Source organism: Numida meleagris, chromosome 5 (genome assembly GCF_002078875.1).
Source record: "Numida meleagris isolate 19003 breed g44 Domestic line chromosome 5, NumMel1.0, whole genome shotgun sequence".
Classification (NCBI taxonomy): domain Eukaryota; kingdom Metazoa; phylum Chordata; class Aves; order Galliformes; family Numididae; genus Numida; species Numida meleagris.
Window position 1 is genome coordinate 7235408 of NC_034413.1, and position 22846 is coordinate 7258253.

A 22846-nucleotide genomic window follows, 5' to 3' on the forward strand; every position below is an offset into this window, starting at 1 on the left:
ATGTATGAGAGCAGTATAAATTTTTTGAATAATTAAACTGCTCTGAATCACAGAGTTTTACAAACACTTTTACAAGTAGCAATATTTCAATGATTACCAATTCTAAATTTTTCTGAGAGTGAAGTGTCACAGTTCCAAATCAAAACGTTTGTGAAGACTGAGAAGGAAAGGAGCCTTAACTGCTGATGGAGGAGGACACGTAACTTTCATTCAATTGCAGTGTACAGTGTGTGAGCTTAAAGAAACAAATACTGACACCATGGATCCAAGCCACAGCGGAGCTCCTTTCCTGGTCTAAGATCTCTGGCTGCAACAAGCAATGAAAGATACTGCCTACTAAGCTACCATTCCCATTTGGGTGGCTTTAAGAGATTTCTCCTCTCACTTTTGCTGGTTGTGAGAGGCACTCATGAGAAGCAACTAACACCAGCAGTTCCACACACGGGCTGCGTCTCACATGCCATTTTCAGCGACTGATCAGCTGCACAATCATTCCCTCTTCACCTACACACATTTTATTGCTGTACATACAGCAATATGGCAGGAATGTTTCCTCTCCTGTCAGCCTGGATCTATACCCCATTTCAAATCAGTTTTTTCCTGCTCCTGTTGTTTTAATACAGCAAAAGTTCCAGAATTCCAACTTCTCCCCTGCGCTTTCTCCATGAAATAGAAGAAACTGAGGAAAATGTAATTCAACTGTGACCTCTCTAATCCCAAAGATATGCAAAGGATTTAAGCTCTTAGTTTTTGCTTTCCAAACTGAGAACTGAAAGAAACATCTGGATATGAAGCAAATGATCTAATATGGTACGTAGAACTTCAAGTATTACCAAATGTCATTTAAATGCAAATTTGTATTTATTTATTTGTCTCTCAGTGGAATTCACGCAAGTTAAGCAACACCTTTCAAGTTCATTTAAAGCTAATTACATGGATAATTCTTCTTATCCAAATGACAGTGCTTAAAATGCTATTTTTGGTTGCAGCCCTGAAAACCCATATATTTCCATAAATAAGTATTACCTGAAGCATCTCATTAAAGTCACATTAAGTTGTCTCTAAAATTCACATCTCACACAACCACAACTACCAACCTTATAAAAACAGAGTAACAGTTAAAAAGAAACACATATGGTCTTCTGCTGAGTTGACTGTCCCAGGCAGAACGTTACCTTTGGTGAAGATGTGTATTAAAGGAGACCCATATTATATTTGGTTTAGTGTTTCAGGGTTGTTTACCAACAACAGCATCTGTACAGTGATGCAGTTCATAAAATTACTGACCAATGTTTTAAATGAAGGTTTACAAACATTACGAGGGTAAAATGGAGATACCTTAGCTCACGGTTTAAAAAAGGCCTATGCATACGGAAAGTTTTATTTTTATAATAAAATTAAGTATTTCGGATTTTTTTTCAATTTATTTATTTAAATAATTAGTAAATAGTTAGACACATATAAGTTGTAAGAACACACATACATACTGTATGAAGGCTGCTCCAAAAGTAATGCCTCCTGTTTTATTATGTTAGCCCACGATGTCAGATGTGGATGCTGGTGGTATGGTGGTAAGAGTTGAACCTTCCACCAATATGCCATGTGACAGATGGCAGAGGGGCATTCTGACAAAACAGATTCTGACATGGAAGCATGGATGAAGCAAAACTGTGTCAATGAATTGCTTCAAGCAGAAAAATAGCACCCACTGCCATCCATCAACACTTCCTAAATATTTGTAGAGAGCAATCAGTGGATATGAGCATGGTGAGGGGTGGCTGGTGTGTTTCAGCAGAGGTGACAGTGATGTGAAAGACAAACCATGTTCTAGATGGGCATGTGAATGTTTACGAGTGTGGCGTGCAGGCTTTTGTTCACTGCTGGTGAAAACACATAACCAGTGGTGGGTGACTATGTTGAAAAATAGTCTTTTGAAGTTGAGAATTTGCTCTACCAAATAGCATTACTGTGTATATATAGTATATTCTTCTACATGCATAAATGATTTTTAAATCAATACACACACATACACATAAAACTGTCTTTTTATATTAAATATACCAGGAACCATACCAGAAGCTACTGTAATAAAATATGAATGGATGCTCAATTATGTGAACAGCCTTTATTTACAACTAAAAAGGGAAAATGGAGACAGCGTACATCAGGATGCTATTTGGAAGACTAACATCCACATTTCATTCTGCCAATACAATATCAAACAGAAGTGAACAATTTAAAAGGACTGTAATATATTATGCAATAAAGTTTTAGATATGAAGTTCAACTCTCAGCAGTACCTCCTTTCACCTCTTTGAAGCAGCAAATAAAGAAGATTTATAATTAAAGAGGTTTAATCTAACATGAACTGAAATTAATCTCCATAGAATAAATAGAACATCACATCCATAAAGTTTCTTTTACACATGGAAAAGACTTCCATATTTCATATAATTTTATGAGCTTGTCCCTCATGGGTAAAATACTCCATATTTTTTCAAAAAAGTGCTGTTATGTGTATTTATATATATATATATATATATATATAAAGACCAAAAATTGGGAAAAAAAAAAGCTATTTCCATTAAACTTCCAGATACATTATGATATACAGAATTTAAATTTTCTGCAGTAACTTTCAAAAAGAATAAGAAATGATATATATTGTTTCTATTTAAAAATAGATGCGTTTTCACACCAGCTTTTGATTTTGCTAGTTTATAATAATTATCTAAGGTTTTAAGTTAAGGAAAGAAACTCCAGCTCATTCTAATTATGGCCTATTAGTGAGTTTGGGGAAGAAGGACTGCAAACAAAGCCAAATTTCAGCAACCTTACAAATCAAAAGACGCACATTGTTTCAACGCAATCTTTAATGCTTTCCCCCTCATTCTTTTCTTCTTCTGTGCCGTTTTTCCAGTCTGGTTGTTACACTTTGATATTAAATCATAAAAATATATATTTAGAGAGACACCAAGTCAAGGCTGCTTAAAGACAGCACTGTTTAGCTAACTAGAATCAATTATAATGAAGAAGTTTAGTACTTTGCTGATGGACTTTTCCCTCCATTATATGCTAATTCTACTTTTTTTTCCAAAGAAGCAAATATATTTGAATCTGTAAGTGTAAAGAAGTAATAACTCTCCCCATTAAATGGAAGCTTTTCTGAAGACAGAATAAGGATTCTTTGATTTCTAGACCAAAGAACCATCATAATTGTTCTACAGTTGTAATATATAAAGAATACAAAACCCTAGTGTCCTTGGATCTGATATTCAGAAGTTTGGCTGAAATGATTCAAGGTACGTAAGAGAAGGAAAATAACTTTGAAACTGTGTTTTCCTAAAATACCATAAAAAAAACCTGAAATCACACAGGAAGACAGCTATTATAAAGAACATAATTAAGCCATATATACAGACTAAATCCCAATTTTAACATATAAACAAATTATACAGTTGCTTCTTAATGCAATTCTAATGTTCTTCCAATGGTTTAATGCAGCTTTTGGAGTCAACAGCATAACTGCCATAATCTTGAATCTTTTTAATACACAGCCCAAATATATACACACTTATTTATAACAAAATGTTCCAAACCAAATGTTTGTTACGTGGAAATTTTACTGGAGTGGTTTTTTTTAATATTCCATTTAAGAAGCCCATTGCATAAATGCCTCTTGAATTCAGATTTCTCCTTTCAAAAATAATTATTAGATTTAATATTTTAAGAACTATGTAAACGACACTATCACATGCAGTCTAGTGCTATCTTTCCTCTCTGTGTTTTACTAGAACTGAACGCAAGGATCCTCAATGTTCCTCTACTGCCATTAGCAGATTGCTCATTTCTTCAACATCACTCATTTCACAGCATGCCATACTGACTGAATTTGCAAAGACAGACTGGCAGAGTGCTTGAGAAGTGGACAATGACATTACTGCTTAAAGAAAAACTTCTTTTTATTTCCCATTTTCTTTAATTATTTAGAATCATAGAATATCCCAAGGGACCCATAAGGATCATTGAGTCTCACTCCTTATTTGATTACCTCGTTGACGAAGGGAAGCCAATTGGTGTAATCTTTCTGGATTTCAAGAAGACTACAACTAGACAAACACGTAATGCAATGGGTGAACACTTGGTTGAGTCGTCAAAACAAAATACAAACTTTCTGCAGGAGTCTCTGTATCTTTTAGGTGCCACCTTTAGAGACCTCTGATGTGAACACCACTACGTAAGTGGCAGCTTTGATTCCATTTAGATTTTATAATAGCAAAAATGGGTTTTGGACTGCTAGACTTCAGCACTACACACAATGAACAGTGCTATTTAGGATTAACATTTTCTTTTATTATTTGTTTCTTTTTTTTTTTTTTTTTAGGAAAAAATAAATAAATCTTTTCTGTTACAATCACCCAAACCTTATTTGGTTGCTGATATGGTGTTGCAACTAAATTCAAGCATCACACAGCTAGGGAATAAAATCGAATATATCATATAGGATATGGAACTTTATATAGGAAACATCCTATCTAATAATTTTATACATCTACGCCTATCTGTTCCATCCTAGATAATGCTTCTTTTATACCCTTCATCAAATTCAACTGTGATCAGCACTTAATATTTCATTCAGTCACAGGAGAAAATACAACCCACAAAAACTAGAATTTCAGATCTATTCTTGATTATATGGCTTCCTTCTGCAGCTAACCAATTACAGAATGTATTTCTAGATACTATGAACTGAGCAGAACTTGGGATTCAGCACTTCACCAGGTACAGCAAACAGCAAACTTGCATTGTACTTGATATATTTATCAGGTCAGAAAAGGGATATTTTACATGCACGTAGCTGAAGGAAGGCAAACCTCAATTCTGCTATATATCAAGAAAGTGCACAGGCCACCTCCAGATTTAAAGCTGAGCAAATATTTTGTACTTTGAGGAATACAATATGCCAAAATAAAAATACTGCTAGCTCTAGCATACTCAAATGCACTTGCAACTGACTGACAAGGATGATGAACAAAGAAAGAAAAATAAGAACTAAATAATGGAAAACAGTTCTATTCACTGGGGAATTAAATAACTCATCTGTTGTTTTGTCAAGCAACAAGACCAGTGGTACTGGGGAATCTCCTTTGCCTGCAGGCTAATAACAAGAGGCTGCTTTCTCACGAAATATGAATGCATCAAATAACTCTACAGTGACAACAAAGCTTCCTGGTGATGCATAGAGCAGAAAATACAGTGCTACATTCCACAGTTCAAAATCAAACATTTTCAACACAAACCCAAATTGCCCACTGCAGTACAGACATGTTTGACCCAGTGGAAGTAAGACTCTGTTTCTAAGTAAGGTAAAAACTGTTTAATGCATCACTAAGTAAAAATCAATTTTATTCTAGCCCCAAATGTAAAATCTATTTTTGCTAAGATAACTTGATTTTCATGTTACCAGAAGATATTCTAATTCTGATTTATAAGACTTCTGCGTTTTCTGAGAATCCAGCCATGGTGGACGTGATCTGATCCTTACAGACCACACTTTATTTTCACAGCAATCTCATGAAACTAAGCATGCTAAATCCAGAATTAATGTATCATCCTTTAATCAAACAACAACAACAACAACAAAAAGCCACAACTCACTAAAGCTTGCTAGTAACGAGAAGGAATCCACCTGTTGCAAATTATCACCAAGAATGGCCCATTCAGGTACTGAAGCTCTCAGGAGATCTGACATAATCAATTTTAGCACACCCATCCAGTCGAGTTGTATTAAACTTAACTGAAAGAACTGCTTTGGGTTGTTGTTACCAACAGTCATACAGAAGGGTGTGATATACCTGGCTCTTCGGTTACAGCTGTATCTCTACATGTCTTCATCATATCCTAAAAGCCCATGACTTCCTCCTGCAGTAAGTCCTAGGCATATTTTGAATACTGCTTTCTCTAACTTGTAACACACACAGATTTATCAACAGCACACACCTGATCCCAAGTGGCCATGGCTTTCACTGAATGTCTAATAAACATGCAAGAAAATCTTGGTTCCATATTTCTTAATAACACTCCACTGCTTACAAAACCTAAATTCTGCAATCCATAACAGTAAGGAGACATAATTTGAACACAACTAAAGTTTGCATATCAGCTGGCAGCTCCACACCAAGAGATGAACCAGAGACAAAGGAAGGAACCATTCTGAGAGCATAAAGAAGATGTATGCTCAGAGAAAAGCCTGATTAATTAATTAGTGGTTGATATTTTGTATTTGAAATATGTCATACGAAAATAGTTATGACTGTAGCAGATGAATATCATTGCCTATCACAACAATATGAATAACTAAACTTGATCTGTATCAATTTCTTACTTGCAGGATTACGAGAAAAAGAAATGAATTTTTTACAACACTTCTGCTTCAGATTCTTGATACAAAAAAATTTCTAAGAAATGGATGAGCACTTTAAATTTTTAATTATAATCTTATTCAGAGCAGCTTTAGAACTCAGGAATTTCTTGGCTTTCAATTCTGAACTAACTGAGAAAAAATATACAGTTAAAATTAACAAATTTGGCCATTATAAATTTTATACACACACAAAAAAAAGAGAAAATAATGTTTTCAGAAATTAAAGATACTCTGAAGATATAAAGATCTAAAATCTAAAAACCTAAAGATTTGCAAACACTGAAAACTCCATCATAATTTATAATTTCTTTGAAAATGACAGATTTTAGGTTACTGAATGTTTATTGTTCAAGTTAATCTTGAAATGGACTTTCTATAACACTGGGGATGGAATTTCTTTAGTATAAGAAGGGAGATCATTCACACACACTGCCTGTGAAATTTTCTAATGAGATTTTTAGTGCTTCAAAGCAGGTTGGAAAAAAAATCACTTCTCAATTGGTGCAACAGCTAAAAGTCTTCAAGGCATAAGCTAAAAAGCATTGACTAAAGCAACACAGATGCTACAGTCTCCATAGGCCTATTAGGAATCTCCTACTCTTAGATATCTGATTGTACTTCTGCTTTTAGAGAAGAGGTCACTAAGCCAGTAGGTACAAGGATACATCCCAGTATAAAAAGAAAAATTAAATTGATTTCTTTTTCCACTACAAAAATGATGGCCTGAAGCAACACAGCATCCATAATATTCTGCACATTTCTTCAAGAAAACTTGTATTTCCATCAATTTTTCTGTTCTACTATGTAAAATACTCCATATTAATTATGGATCTAACCATAGATATAGTGTTTTAATGTGTTTAGTTTAAATAAATTGCTTACAGAATAATGCTTTTTAAATTGTTGATACATATTGAAAATTCTAAAAATTCTCCTTATTTTGATGTTTCTGACCGAAGCAATAAAATGCATATGCATGTTTCCTCTTCTTTTACTCTGGAACATTCGCCGTATAAAGGAAGAGTTTTCAACTATACTCATGAATGATTGTTAAAAAGAAAATCATTATCACATAAACCTATTTCCTGGTTTAGCTAGGCAGCCAGTGTGAATAGGGTCGTGCTCAGAAATAAAAATAAAAACCTAGATGAAAGAAAGCCCCTGATAAATGTTTGTTTATTGAGGATGGTTGAAGCATTTTTTGATACCAAACACATTAAAACTGTGTTTACACGCAATCATTTGCTGTTTCAGTAATCCTGCTTAATGTGTTGTAGGGATGGTATTAATATTACCAACATACTTTGTCAATGTTTTAACATACTGCATTCCTACCCAGTTAAAAATATACATATATATGCATTATACATATATCCACATACGTATATGTATATCTACACAGTATACACACATATATCCATATATTGCTAGGCTGCAAACTGCTGAAGCAAAATTTTTATATGAAGGCTTGACCACTGTAACTTTGTGAGAGAACTTTGGAGAGTTCATGCTATAGCTTCCTTTGGTATAACTTTATCCATTACTGTGAAAAGAAACAAGCAAACAAACAAAAACAAAAACCAATTAATTACCAATTATTAATCCTTGCTAAATTTTTCTATCATGAATATTCTGCAGCTTGTTAAGATTAGCGATCCTGGGGAAAGAACACCCAGTTTAAAATCTACTGAAAAACATAGTGGTGTCTACAATGGAAATTTTTCATTCTAACTGCAAAACCAACCAACCAACCAAACTACAAACAAACAAGAATCAACCAACCAAACTACAAACAAAGTACAGGAAAGAGCCAGTTAGGCAAACTGCATGCCAAGGCTCGTCTCCCAAGCAGAGTTAGTTAACTTGGGAACACAGTGCTACTAACTTTTTATGTCATTATGGCACCAATTCAGAGCAACTTAAGCTCCTTAGCTATTTTGCTTCCATTCCCAGATCTGCTTTGCATAGTGTGATTCCGATATGTCCTTTTATTTTTGTTTCTACTTTTTTTCTTGGATGTATAGGAGAGCTTCTATGCTTGTAGACACTCCTTAGTCCAAGCTTTGTGGCTGGATCTGAAGAAGCCTAAGGACACACCACCTTTATGCACAGAAATGAAGTCAAAGAAAGACTTTCCTTATTAACTTCTTTTTGATAACCGAGAAAAATAAAGAGCACACAAATCAGTTTCCCTGCTCATAGATGAATACACTTACCGCAAGGCTGCTGCCTGCCCAGTCAGCCTGGTTTCTTTTCTACACATACACACATAGTTTTGTTTGCTTCCTAATACAGAGCGCAGCTCGAAGTTATGCCAGAGAAGCTCTTAAAAGCACAGTACCATTCTTAAAAGCACACTTTTTGCTACTAACGCAGTTTGCTTTTACTTTCAAATGACACTCCTGGTTAAACCAGTTGCAAAGCAATATTTAGCTTTGGAAAACTCTAAATGTAATACATGAAACTCTAAAGAGAAGGATGTTTCTGTATCATGTTTCAATTTTTTTTTTAATTTGTTAAGGAGTATCATAGAACTTTACCTCAAGATATATTCATAAACTCTCAATTTCTTATCATAACCATCAACCATAAGAATCAAATCTTACCTCGACTTGTGTGGGTCTTTGGAGAGTGCCTCTCCATTAATTCCAATGTTTTTGGCCCTTGCTAGGATTGCTGCAATACTCTACTCACAGCAATTCCTGAAAAACCTTTTAAGTATTTCAGCAACTCAATTCCTAAGGTTGATTGCTAATGCTATACTGCAAACAGCTGCAAGACCCTCTTCTTGAGCTGAGTGTAAGTTGAAAGCCTTGCTAATTAGACTGAGTTGAATCAAAAGCACTGGTAACCTAGCAGCCAGCTAGGACACCCTTTCTCTCAGTACAGGGTAATACAGATTCACACGAATATCACCTCCTTCTAGATCTTTATTTCCCAGAAACAAAATGAACCACTGCTAGACTGGCCTTCGAGCAATCAGCACTGTAATCCTTCATTTGCAGTGGAAGAAGAGGAATGGAACACTTGGCGTCAGCTATTGAAGTGCCCTCCATTAGCCAATGTATTGGGTGCAGAATACTTCAGGGCCTGCTCATCTCTGCTTGTTCGCTTGTTTCTTTTCAACAAGTTTGCTTGTTCACAGCATTTAACTGTCTGGTTGCTCAAGTACAGTTCCTCAAAGCATGGTGATGAAAACAAGAAGAAGAGCAGCGCTGTGAACTTGTAAAATAAATGCGTGGCATTCTCAAGATACAGAAAGTCTGATGAACACAGTGGTCCATCAGGCTTTGCATTTTACATACACATCATGGTTACTGAGGAATACATTCATAGCAGGATTTCAAAGCACTGTAACTAATCCATGTATATTAACGTTTATAAGACAACTGAACTTTTAAGAACTCTTTGATGGAGTTTTGTTCAGATCCTAGAATAGCTGTCCAACTGCAGATGAAGCCAATTCCTGCTGCCACAACTAAAGCTCCTGCATCACTTACTGACTTTCACGGTTCACCTCTAACAGTGGATTGGGATCTTTTATTAAAACTAACTTTCACAAAACATTGAACAGGACCATCATCTTTAATAATTCAGTAAAACAGGTCACAAAAAAAATCATGCACGCGCATTAGTGGAATCAAGTAAAGCCAGCTTCTCATAATCACTGTGACATGAAGTACAGCATAAAGACCAGCCAGATGTGTGTGAACACTGTACCACTGAGACTATGAACAATGCCAACAGCTGCCTGCACGTGCAGTTTCATGCCCTTGATTCTCCATCAGTGCAAATTAGTGAACACAGCTTAAAGATTTTCTTTCAGGCATTTCTTAAGATTAAAGAGCTTGGAAAGGTATTTGTTTGATGGAACAGAATCACCACAATTTCAGTCAGAAAACAGAAAAAGCAATTTACCTGAAGAAGGTGACAAAGAACTGCACCAGATCCATGATAGTATTGTGCTGCGAGAAGGCAATCTGCAAATAAAATAGAAGTAAATTACAACATTTTCAGATCCATTTTCTTTTTAGGCTGGGGCTTTATGGCTCCACGGATGATCAGCTTCAAGTGTAATTGCAGCCTGGTGTGCACACACCTGCATTCACCATAAAGTGAGATGAGTAACTAACTCCCATGTCTTTGTCAGAATCAAAATACGCATAATGAAATACAGTCCTTCTGTTGAAGTAATGTTAATAGAAATTACCCATGTAACTCTTGCTTGTTATAAAAATTGAAAACAACATGCAAATCACTAATAAATCATATCTATGTAAATTATCTTCTTTATAGTCAACTATTTTTCAACTATCACCATTTTCCATTAATTAAAATACTGAAATGTGGTTTTAGAAATGAAAAAAGCCATTTTTTTGCTTAAAATTAATACATTTAAAATATTTTAATTGCACGATTTAACAATGAATGTTAATTTTAAAAGAAAAACAGATTAATCTGGTGCATAATAAAGCAAAGTATTTCAAAGCAAATTAAAGACAAAGCAACAAATATTCTTTTGGCAACATTTCTACAACCTCACATGAACATGCATTAGTTCAGCCCTTTACTGTAATTTCTCATGAAGATTTAATAATTATCTCTAAGACAGCATACACACACAGCCACACACCCACACTTGCATGGAATAGAGCCCATAATTGTTATTGTAATTACTTATCACTAATGTTAAGGACTGTACTTAATATTGAAGTCATATCTGCAAATATCCCTAAGTCCCTGAGTTGTTCAGCATTTCATAATGCATAAGTATCAAACTGATGCTATACAGAACTTTCTACTTTGAATTGCACAAAGTGTTTGTCTAACTCTATTCCTGGCCTGGTCATATGTGTTTTTTTTTTTAGAAGTCTTCATGCAATTGAGATCTGATGATGACTAACAATTATACCAATTAGTTGGATTCCCTTTCACAGGCTGTGAACTTTCTTAGCAGTAAATGACAGAACTTTAGCCCAGCAACAAAAAAAAATCTATTTGGTTGTGTTCAAGTGAAAAGAGGGAGAATTTCAACTGAAATAGTCCACAAATGAAACAAACAAACAAAATAAAGCCCTAGACATTTTCTGAACTTTCCTCTTTTCATTCTTTCCTTTGAGGTTAAGAGAATTATTAGAGTGATACAGCTCCATTAAAAATAAAAGCTGTCTTACGATTAGAGAATCTCAACCTTAAGGAATTTGTGAGAGGAAAAGAATTTTTCCCAGGTAGTTCAGGACATTCTAATTGTAATGAAGCTCCAGCTATGAGGATCTATGCTTAATAAGACAAAGCCATAGGCACTGATATATTTTTCACAAGATAATAATGAGTCAAGTTCTTGTGCATGAGAGCTCTTTTAGTAGCCCAGTGTAGGTGACCTGAAAGCAAAACAGAGATTAGGAAGATTGCTCATTTTAATTACATATGTATATTAGATCACATAATGCACAGTTTTCTTGGGTGGAGCAGAAGGGATAGGTAAGGGAGGAGGAAGAGTTGATAAGGTAGGGAAATCATAAAAGAAAAAGAGAGGTGGATAGTTTATAACCAGTGAAACATGAAAAGATAAGCTTGTGCAAGGAAATTATTACATGCCTAAAATTGGTACTTCTAAATCCAAGGCTTCTTGTATCCTAGTCTCAAGGTTAATTTTGTGAAGGAGTTGTGAGGATCAGTACCAAGAAGTAAGAACTACAGCAACCATTTTATGAAAAATGCTCTATAATTAAACTCTGAGCAATTGCTTTCAACTTGGATTTAGCTTTGAAGTCTAGTGCTTCTGTATCAGACATGAAGGACTTGTATGTCTGAAAGTTTGTCTAACTTTTCCAGTTACCCAGCCAGCTTAAGAAAAGAATCAGACATATGTCTCCAAGCCTCATCTTGCCATTCTAACTTTAGAAATATTAGTATATGTTTTCTCTATCAGTATTTCTGCCTGGATTTTTAGCTGGATGACTATTTCAGAGAGCACTATATGCAAGGATGCATTACAAACTACACTTCACTGTGTGCTGTTTCTAAATTTTTTGTAAATCTTTGGCTGCATACTTGATGTGGGAAATACACTTTACCCTGGATAATGATGTATTGAATGTGTCTGCTAAATAGGAAAAACTTTTGAACACGGGGATTTTTCCAGGCTCTAAAGGTTAGTATCTGAAGGAATAGATTTTTTTCCCCTGCTCTAGATACTTTATGTCATCTTCACCTTAGTTATTTTTACTTGCCATACAGCAATAATACTCCAACAGAACAATAGGTCAAGATCTGTTCCACCATGAAAATGAGACAATTTTTAAAGTCTAACATGGGGACATCTTTCATATAGAAAAAGTAAGTCTGGCCATGGAATTTTGTATTTTAGTATGAAAAAGAAGCTGTGTCTGCAATTTAAAGGAAACCAATCCAGAAGGAAAAAGAAAGCAAAAGGGAAAATCAGGCACAAAAGGGGTGCACTAAAGCTGAGGAAAATATTTGTGAAGGTTGGCACATTCTTGAATATAAGATTTATCAGTAAAATATAAAAGATCAAATACCATGAGCATTTTAGACAAGTAGTAGACTTTTACATTTGCTATTTGTTGTAGGAAATTTAAATATATATATTGCACAGAAACGTGATAGCAGAGATCCAAGTACAGACTGTTTTTAAAGACATTATCATGTAGTATATAACTGTTGGGTTAATAAAAAAACCTCTCTGATTGTTTGGGGTATAGAATCATAGAAAGATTTGGATTGGAAAGGACCTTAAAGATCATCTAGTTCCAAATTCTTAAATACAGAATTACTGAAATACATGATTCCTAAATCATCAGTGATAACATAAGAAAAGAGTAGTTACTGGGATTTTTGCTAAATATAATTACTATCAGGAGTCCAGAGAGAAGCTAGGGAGGGAACTTTGAATATGAAGTTTGACCTGCACCAGTGAAAGGTAGTTGGTAGGAAACACTATCCCCTTCTTTTGTCCTTTTCCCAACAGGCTGAGCACAAAATGTTTTATTCTTTTCCTTCAGAAAACAAAAATTCCAAGAGAATACAGTGAAAGAAGCAGAAATTTGCCACCAATGAATCCAAGTTACATCAGTTTAATTTAGAAAAACATAGAACACTTTCACGTGGAGGCTAAAGATGCCACACATTCATAATATACACTGCCTTTCCTAAAAATAGAAAATAATGTTTGAAAGAATATAACCTTGAATTTTGACATGTGGAAGTTGAATCTAGTGAAAATTATCCAGCTAGTTTATAAGAATCAATGGAGACAGGAAGGTTTAGGATAGATGAGCGACTCTAAAATAAATGGACTAACATAATGTGGGATGAATTACCCTATGGAGCTACCCTTTCTTTCTGCTAACGACATGGGGAGTTTGTCATTATGATCTTATGTCAGACTTAGGATATAAGTAATCTTAGGTGATATAAAACTCTTGCAGAGTCTCTAAATACTGATCAGCCATTTCTGCAAAATAGTCCAATGCTAAAATAGAAAGAAAAGAAATATTCCCTCATGCTGGGATGAAGTGATCAGAGAAGCAGTATGGAGCAAAGTGCCTTCTGGCAGAATCCTACTGCTTTCTGCTGTGTAAAGAATTTAGTCCAATTTCAACAAACACTCCTCTCAGTTCATGAGAATTACTGATAGTAAAACTTTTATATTGACAACGTAGAGAATAAAAGATAACTTTAAGAAAATCAGACTTAAAATCACAGCCTTCATATCAAGATTTGATAAGCAGCTTCTAGAGATTAGTTCTGCATGCCGAAGTCCTGTCTCTCACGGTGTGTCTCTCACATTAGATTACCCAAATATCCACCCCTTTCTTTCTCAAATAATGTAATAATTACAGGATATTATTTCCACCACTCAGAATGATGAGAGGTTGAAAGACAATCTAGGTTTGTATTCAAGTGAGAATATCATTCTTAAAGTAGGTTTTTACTGCTGAATTTTTTCCTAAACTTGCACTTTGCCTATTAAAATCAATATGCGCACACTGCTATTTTACTGCTGTCTTTAATTTTGCGCATGTGTACACATACGTTCAAATGCATACCACACAGTGAAATCCTCAGTTAATAACCTGGAATTAGTGAAGGAGAAAAACTGGGGGAGGGGAACTGCTATCTAATTTGCAGTTTAAGTCAGTATGTAAAAAATAACTTCAAAATGATTAACGTTGACATTATTAAGAAATTGAATCATAGAGTATTAAAGTCAATGAGAGACTGAAAGAAAATTAAAAGGCACGGACAAGAGAGAAGTGACAGGTTTCAAAATTAAACAATAAAGAAAGTCATTGACACCTATAGTACCTACAGTACCAGAAAGTTATTTTAGACAGAAATCTTTGCAAGATTGAATTCTCCCACAAACTGACTGAAATGGCAAAGTTTCTAGACAACTTCCTCAGAAACTGTTTTTTAAAAGCCTGGAGTAGTTTAAATGGACAGACAGGAAAATTAATTAAATACGGAATTAGAGGGAATGGAGTCAAAGAATCTTTCAGGCAAAGTTGAATGCACACGATAATAATTTTGGCCATAATAAAGAATTAGATTCTAACAACTGACAGACTAGATTTGCTCTAGAGCACAATAATAAGTGAAAACTGCATATTATATTTATTCATTCAAAAAATAAACACAGAAAATCTCCACATTTATATGTGTTTGACATTCCTACACAAACCAGTTGCCCATATAGGTTAACTTTACTCCTCAAAATGTGGTACATTTCTGAGGAAAAATTCTTTGATAAAAAATATTGCATTAAAAATGGTAACGTTAATTTAACAAAGCAAAACTATTTCCTCTTATCAAAAGAAACTATAAAAGACAGAGGTGACAGCACACTACTACTGTGTTACTCTGTCAAATGGTGGCTAGGAGTAGAGTTGATGAAGTGATTTGGAATTCTTTCTGAGTCCTTACGTACAAGAACATACCAACCGACAGCTAATTTTTAAGTCACAGTTCTGTAATTGCTAATGACACTGGAAGGCAATTTGAAAATATAAGCTTTATAGAATTTCTGTAAATGATCAGACAAAAGCTTCTTGAATGATGAAGTCAGAATCACAAAGTCCAGCCTACGGTGGCAGGGTATATTTAGCCTTGAAATGCTGTCTGCTGAATCTGAGTACATCTCGTTGAGGTGAATGGATCGCTCCACCACAATTATCATACGATGTAGAGAGTGGCTTAGAATTCTTTCTCATACAAAGAGTTAAAAAGTTTCTGAAATTCAAGAAATACAACACTCTAGTACGTACCGGTCATAAGCACGTAAAGGTATCAGCCACTGAAGCGCTGACTGATCAGACAGGGTGCAGAAAAGCCACCACACCACAGCTTAACTGGCCAAACTAGGGCAAAAGTTTCTGCAGGGGCAGCTAAAGCAAACGTCTACCAAGTGGGACTAGCACTTAGCCACTTCACCTACACACCCACCCCAAACCACTTCTTCACTGACCCTTGAGGAGGAGAATCCTGTGGCAGCATCTGCACCTCAGTACTGTTCCAGCATACAGCACGTGAGTACCCAGAACTCCACAATAGTTTGTCATGTTCCTTAGTTCATACAATCCACAGAAGTTGACACTGAATCAAGTTGTCTTTTATAAATAGAAATGCTTACAAACTACGTGAAGGTAGCCTGTGGAAAATGCATGCGAATTAAGTGGGAAACATAATTCTGTGCAAAACAAAATGTCTCACAAAATGGCACACTTAGGTAGTCATTCATGTGTCTATCACAATGCATCTCTGCTTGAAATACACGATTAATCCCCTCAACTTGCTCCTTACAGCCTACAGGAGAAAATAAGCAGCTTCAGGATACGGCTGCAGACATCTTAACTTCATTAAATCCGTATGTCCTGTTCATCCAATCTAAGCAAGGGGCGCTGGATGTGGTGGGAGGACAAGCAAGTGCCAAAACATGATACTTCATTATACTCATAGGCAGTTAATAACTTTGTATTGGCTCTACTAAAAAGTATACTGTTCAAATGAGTTTAATTTATAAAGATATCTTGATGGCTTAGAATTATGGACCTTTCACTGTTTATTATTATATAATTTGTTTACTGCTGTAGAATATTCAAAATAAAATTCAGAAGAATCAGATCAAATTAGAAAACATGAAGAGCTTTTCGTGGGCATCGAGCTCCCTTAAGAATGACAAGATTTCATTTTTACTGTTATCTCATGTAGAAATCTAAACAGTGGTACTGTACAAGATATAGAAATACAGTATTATTTTATGAAGAGTGAACTAGCTGGCTGTGCAAATGACTCACTATTTGTTCCTTTTTTTGGTTGTTTTTAAAGTAACTCAGTTTTCATTATATGTGGATTAAAGACGGGACTACTCAAAACAAGCTGACTATGTATTAGTATTGCAGTATCTAGGAGATGAAATATAAACTGAAGGAAAATGTTGTTTATTTCTTGAAAAGAGTGAGTTTTAAACACCACACTTTCTATAAAAAGCATTCAGTGGAGATTTATTAGTACACATAAATTATATTTCCAAAGAAAAGCAGAATCTCATATTCTGAAGTTTATAAACACTGAAAAATATATTTACTTTTCTGCACAGAAGACATTTTTTCACCTTTCCTAAAAAATATCTGCACTGAGCCACTTGAATAACTGCAGAACATAGACATAAAATGGCACAGCAATCATAGTATGTTCACGCTCACATGTATTTGTAGAAATAAATACAACAGAGAAAATTTGCTGCTAAAGAAGATAATGTATTGAAAAATCCACACCTTTCTGTTCGTAGGTATAGAGTTGATCTGGTTGGGTCAGACAATCTACCAGTTAACCCCCTGGTTAGTCTCCAGCCTAATAAAAATTATAATTAAAAAATTACGGCTAAATAAGCCGAATGCCGAATTTTTAGATTTCTGTAATGTTTTGTTCATTTTAGAAATAAAATACTTAGTTAGAAAATGCAAAACATGGACTGAATTTTGCATAAGGATCATGTTGCTCAAAATAAGGTATGTAACAGTCATTGGTGAGATGCCAAGAAGAGAGCAAAGCATTTTCTTAAAAGTGAAAAGAATAATGTCCCAAAGTTTATTGTTATAAATGAAAAGCACACTATAAAGCTGTTGGAACTATGGAATAAAAATTTTGTATTTGCAGTAGCACTTTTCTTGATTACTCTGGATTAACATATTTATGAGGTTACTCAGCCTCAGGTTTTAACCCACAAATCAAAGGTTTATATCAGCATGGGTAATGGATTACACAAAATTCTACAGCCTACAATATCCCAAAGGTATCTGTCTTTCAGAAGATTTATGTATACAATACCACTTTGTAGAAATTACATTTTCTGATCTTTTCCATGGTCCTTGTTGATTCCTGTCTCTAATGTGTAAAACAACCAAAAGGAAGCATTCCCATTTAGCAGAGAAATTCATTCATGCACCCTCCTATTCCTCTTCTTACCTACAGATAAGGCCATGAAAGAGAGGCTTTAATTTCAAGATGTAAATAATGCTATTACAAGAGTAGAAGTCATTGTGAGCATATTTGATATAATTAAACCTCTAAAAAAAGAATGGAATCTGTTTTCCAGCAGCTATTCAAGGAACAAATACTTCAATTTGGTTCATCTTATAATTAGAACTATGATAGAATACACTTAGAGGTAGAAATAGGTCTGTTTTGTTTTGTGCTTTTTTTCACCTTCAGAGGTGAATGTTGACTACAGCAACATAACTGGTAAATTGCTTCCTTTTGACTTCCAAAGAGCCAGGATTTCAAAACAGAATGCTAAGATGAGAAATTAAAACGCTTAGTCTTGCCCTTCACAAGACTAACTAGACAAAAGTTGTCAGGATGGTGGCTCAAGCAGAAGGGCCTTCTGAAGACTATGATTATCCAAGTGAACTTTTTTGTATCATAATAGTCAAATCAATAGACAAATGAAGACACAGAAACGTCAACTGTATACAGAGAAAAAGTCCATCAGCTTTATCATTTTTTCCATTTCTTAGTGAAGATCCTCCTCTGCAGTCAGAAAAACAGAGGTTCAAAAGAAGGGCATGGGAGTCAATTACATTTGTGTATATGAGAGCAAAGATAAAAGAGGTCACATACTAATTTATATAATTTAGAATATCCCACCTAAGAAGTTATGATGAAAAAATAAAACCAATTAAGCTTCCTGTGTTGTACATATACTCCATGGAAGCAAAAGTGCTGGGTTTTTTTGTTTGGTTTGGTTGTTTTGTTCTTCATATGTGAAAGAAGGTGTCCACTTACCTATACAAGGTCAAGACTGTTCTAATAGACCTGTGGCTGAAAGGACAACTGTTCCCACTAATGGGAAAACATGAATGACAACAAATATAGTAGAAGTGGTTAACTGACCTAAAAATACCCTCAGCCTACTAGGAAAGAAAATATATAACACGTAAAGAGTAAAATGAATTTAATATTCTCCCTTGAAGAGGTGATCAAAATCTGGAACGTGACAACTGAGACTTTTACGAGATAAAATGAAAATTAAATGGTGAGGATTAAGAGAACACACTGTGATCCAATTTTGTTATGTTAATTTTACTCCCTTTCATTATTTTTTATCCCTCATTTGAAACTCCTATTGTATTGCAAGCTGTAATAAATATGAAAAAAAACAGAGACAGCTGACAGCTTAGATTTTACTCAACTTTCTAATACATTCTGTAGAGCCAGGCTGATATGTCATTGATCTATTATATCATTGAATGATATACTGCCATATCCAGCAAAGCAGAGAAAAATTATAATGCTAGTGAGTGGAAATCTTTGATGTCTTTTTTTTTTTTTTTTTTTTTTAAGAATTCAGAATAAGTAGCTAGGAAAAGGTTGATGAGTAACTAGCTTTTGAGCAGATTCAGAAGGATGTAAACCAAAGAGAAAAATGGGACCTGCTTAACTGAAATTGTTTTTCGAAGAAACAGTGAGATTATGAGCTGCCGTGCTAGCACTTGGGTAATAGACCAATGGACCATACTGTTACGTTACTGGCACAAGTCATTTCTGTGAAACCATGAGGTTTCTAATGAAAGCCCCATAACTGAAATGTTAAAACAAGAGTGTAATATATGAGACATAGATGTGTCAACTAGAACTGTGATCTTGAAGGCCCTTCATACAGTTCTGAATGGATTGCTCCCAACTCATGGGCAAACTGTAAAGTACTTCATAAAGGCCTCAGTCATTAGCAGAAAAAAATATGCAAAGTTGGAAACACTGAGGGTACTTTTTGTGTTTCCTTCTTAAAATCTTTTCAAGAATATTTTCCAGAAGCTCTAATTGTCTAGTTAGGCAAGTGCAAATGAACATTAACTATTCAGTAGCTGAACAGCTTTAACGAAATCCAAATTCAAAGAAAATAAACAGTGTTTTTTTCCATTAGGGCACCTTATACTTTCAGAGAGCAAAGGATAATACTTCTCAAGCTCCCTATATAATTACAACACTGACCTGAACATAGACCATGTCTTTTCTTATATTGAATACTTCATACTAACTTATGGGAGAATCATTAAAAGGTGCTTCCTTGATTCTTTTTACTTGAATAGGAGCAGAAAGGGCATCTGTAGAGCAGAATTTGATGACAAATTAATGAGTAACATCTTCTGAACAAAGTATGTATATAAGTCAGGGCAAAAATGGAAAACATCCAGGGAGATAATGACTTCAGTTTCTGTTGCATAGATGCATACTATGGAATTCTGAAACATCTCATTTGCTGCTCCAAATCTGTATGGCAGGGGACTTAGGCAATGAGTAAGAAACCTACTTGGAAAAGTAACTCTATAGAAGTCTGGGTATCTTCCAGCCTATATTCATGCTTCAGTGAAATTGTTTCTCTCTTTTAACTAGGGAGATGTTTCAAAAATACAGTATGGCAATTTCTAAGAAATACTTTTTTGCTTCCTAAGGATCAAAGCTACAAAATGTAGCTCTGCTTGTCCTGCATGAGCAGCTTTGGACTCACAGTCTGATTTTAATCACACTACATAGGAGGCTAAGGGTCTTAAAAATACAGTGCCTACAAGACTTATAAAAAGAGTACAGGAGAGATGGTATTAAATATATGGAAAAAAGACAACAATGCAAGTGTATGCATTATCAGACATCACAGAAATGGAAAAAGTATTTATAAAGCAATTATTAACATTAATTTTAGATAGAGCCAGGACAAATTTTCAGGTTAAGTACCAGGTTTCTCCAGAGACCTAGGAAATTTGAGGTTTCTTCTTACTCTCATTAGTTTTGAGAAGGTTATTATCAGCCGAGCTCGCCAAAAAATATATTAAAAACTTTTGACTACAACAGCCTTTACAGGGAAAGATTACTTTTGTAAAATGAGAAAATATGGGAAAAGTTCTTGCATAAAAACAACATTAAAAAAGCCAGCAAAACTTGCTTTAATTCTTAAATATTTTCCTCAAAAGTTCTAGAAAAAGAAAAAGCAATTTTCCCAGAAAGTTTCCCACAAAATCATAACTGAAAAGCTCCAACTACTGTATAAGCCTGAGCAGGCTTTTGTGAGAGTAGTACTGAACAGAGTATGGAGGAGCAGATATTAACAATGCCATTCCCAAAGATCTGAATACCTTTAAATATAATCCTATTTGGCTTCAAGCACAGCAAAGTGATGAAAAATAAATTAAAAATAAATTAAAATCATAATGTTTACTCCCTGCAGGATGGACTTTCTCACACTCAGATTTTAAAGGTACTTTTCTTGACAGAAGCCATATGTAATAGAGATCCTCAGAGTATTCCAGGAAGGATTTCAGTGCAGCTTCTGGGATAAGAACACTGCAGAAGCAGTCTCTAGCATATCTTCAACTAAATGCATTGACTACAGTCAAAGAGAAGGTATTGTGCTATGTTTTTCCCCAGAGGTCACAGAAAGTCTCAAGATCATTTCATTCAATCACATCTTTTTGTCCAAATGAAAATTTTCTCAGGGTTTTCACTGAGGAATGAGCATATGTACAGAAAATAGTCTCTATTTTTTTTCTATATATTAATTCTGAAACCTAATACTTGTCTTCTACATCCAAGTCTGTTTTTAAATTCTTTCATGTATTTATAGAGGGCTTGATGCTGATTTATGTTGTTCACTGAAATCTTAACTTGCCCTGCTGGGAAAAAGTCTGACAAAAATAAATCATGTGGTTGTATTCAAATGTTACAAGAGATTTTCATAAATGAGATGTTCTATACAATACATATCCTACATCAATACAAATTCGTTATCAATAATGCTTTTTAAAAATGGTAAGTCAAAGTGTTTCACAAACAAGTTGCCTTTTTAAATCTGTACCTAAACAGATCAAATAGAAATACAGGGAGTTCCACTTAAACATAAGTTGTTGGCTTTTTTGTTTGTTTGTTTTTATTGCAGGGATGATAGAAGACTAGAACAGGTTACTCAAACAGGTTCAGATTCTCCATCTTTGTAGATATTCAAAATCTGATACTGCCCTGGGTAACCTGTTCTAGTTGACCCTACTTTAAGGGATCAGACAATCTCCAGCTGGTCCCTTCCAACATCAATCATTCTGTAATTCTTTGATTACTCATGATTATTTCCCTTCTCACGGGCTACTACTGCTGGTTATTAGGCTCCCATGTGAGTGTCAGGAGACAAGACAGAGAAAGGATTTATGAGAGAGTTTTCTTTCCATTCTTCCAAAGCTGACAAGTGCAGCAACATACACTTTAACAGTGTTAATTAAAAGCAATAAATACTATCTATTCCACATCAAATTTACTTATTTTCCACGTGTTTTTACCAAAGATGACTATGTTTTTTAGTAATTTCATAGCAGTGTATAAAATAAGGGAAGCTGAATGTCTATTGATATATCAAAAAGAAAAATAAAGTACCCACATGTTGATAGAGTGATACATTCCAAGTTTGTTATAATAAAAGTTCCTGAAAAAAACGCCCTAATTCTGGTAATGACAAAAAATTATTAAAACTATCGTGTAATACTACAGTGATCATATATTTACTGCAACACGCCATAGCAGAAGCACCAGTATAATATTATAGTTTGTAAACAGCTAATCTGTGTTTTCATTGGGGTGAAGTACAGGAGTGGAAAGATGCCCACTCAACAACTATTTTTGTAAAGTACCATTTGTTAGATTTTAACCTACCTAAGGAGTTGAAATTGTTTTTGCTAATAGACCAGCTGGAAGGATGATCAATTTTTATGACAATCGAGCCTTCTTGGCCCCTTTTTCTTTTCCTTTATTAGCTGCTTATTAAACTGCTAGTTATTTATAACATTTCTAACAACTGTATGCAGTAATTGAATGTTAAATATGTCCTTTACATGAATTATGAGAACGTGATGGCAGGTC

General features: G+C 34.7%; 1 protein-coding gene across 4 annotated transcripts in view; it reads right to left on the reverse strand.

Moving 5' to 3' along the window:
• ATRNL1 (attractin like 1) overlaps nt 1-22846 on the reverse strand; it is a 432638-nt gene that overhangs the window by 208187 nt on the left and 201605 nt on the right. For all 4 annotated transcript variants that reach the window (XM_021399846.1, XM_021399844.1, XM_021399845.1 and 1 more), the window contains exon 25: nt 10343-10404. In XM_021399846.1, coding sequence (XP_021255521.1) covers nt 10343-10404 — 62 coding nt within the window. The remainder of the gene's footprint in view (nt 1-10342; nt 10405-22846) is intronic.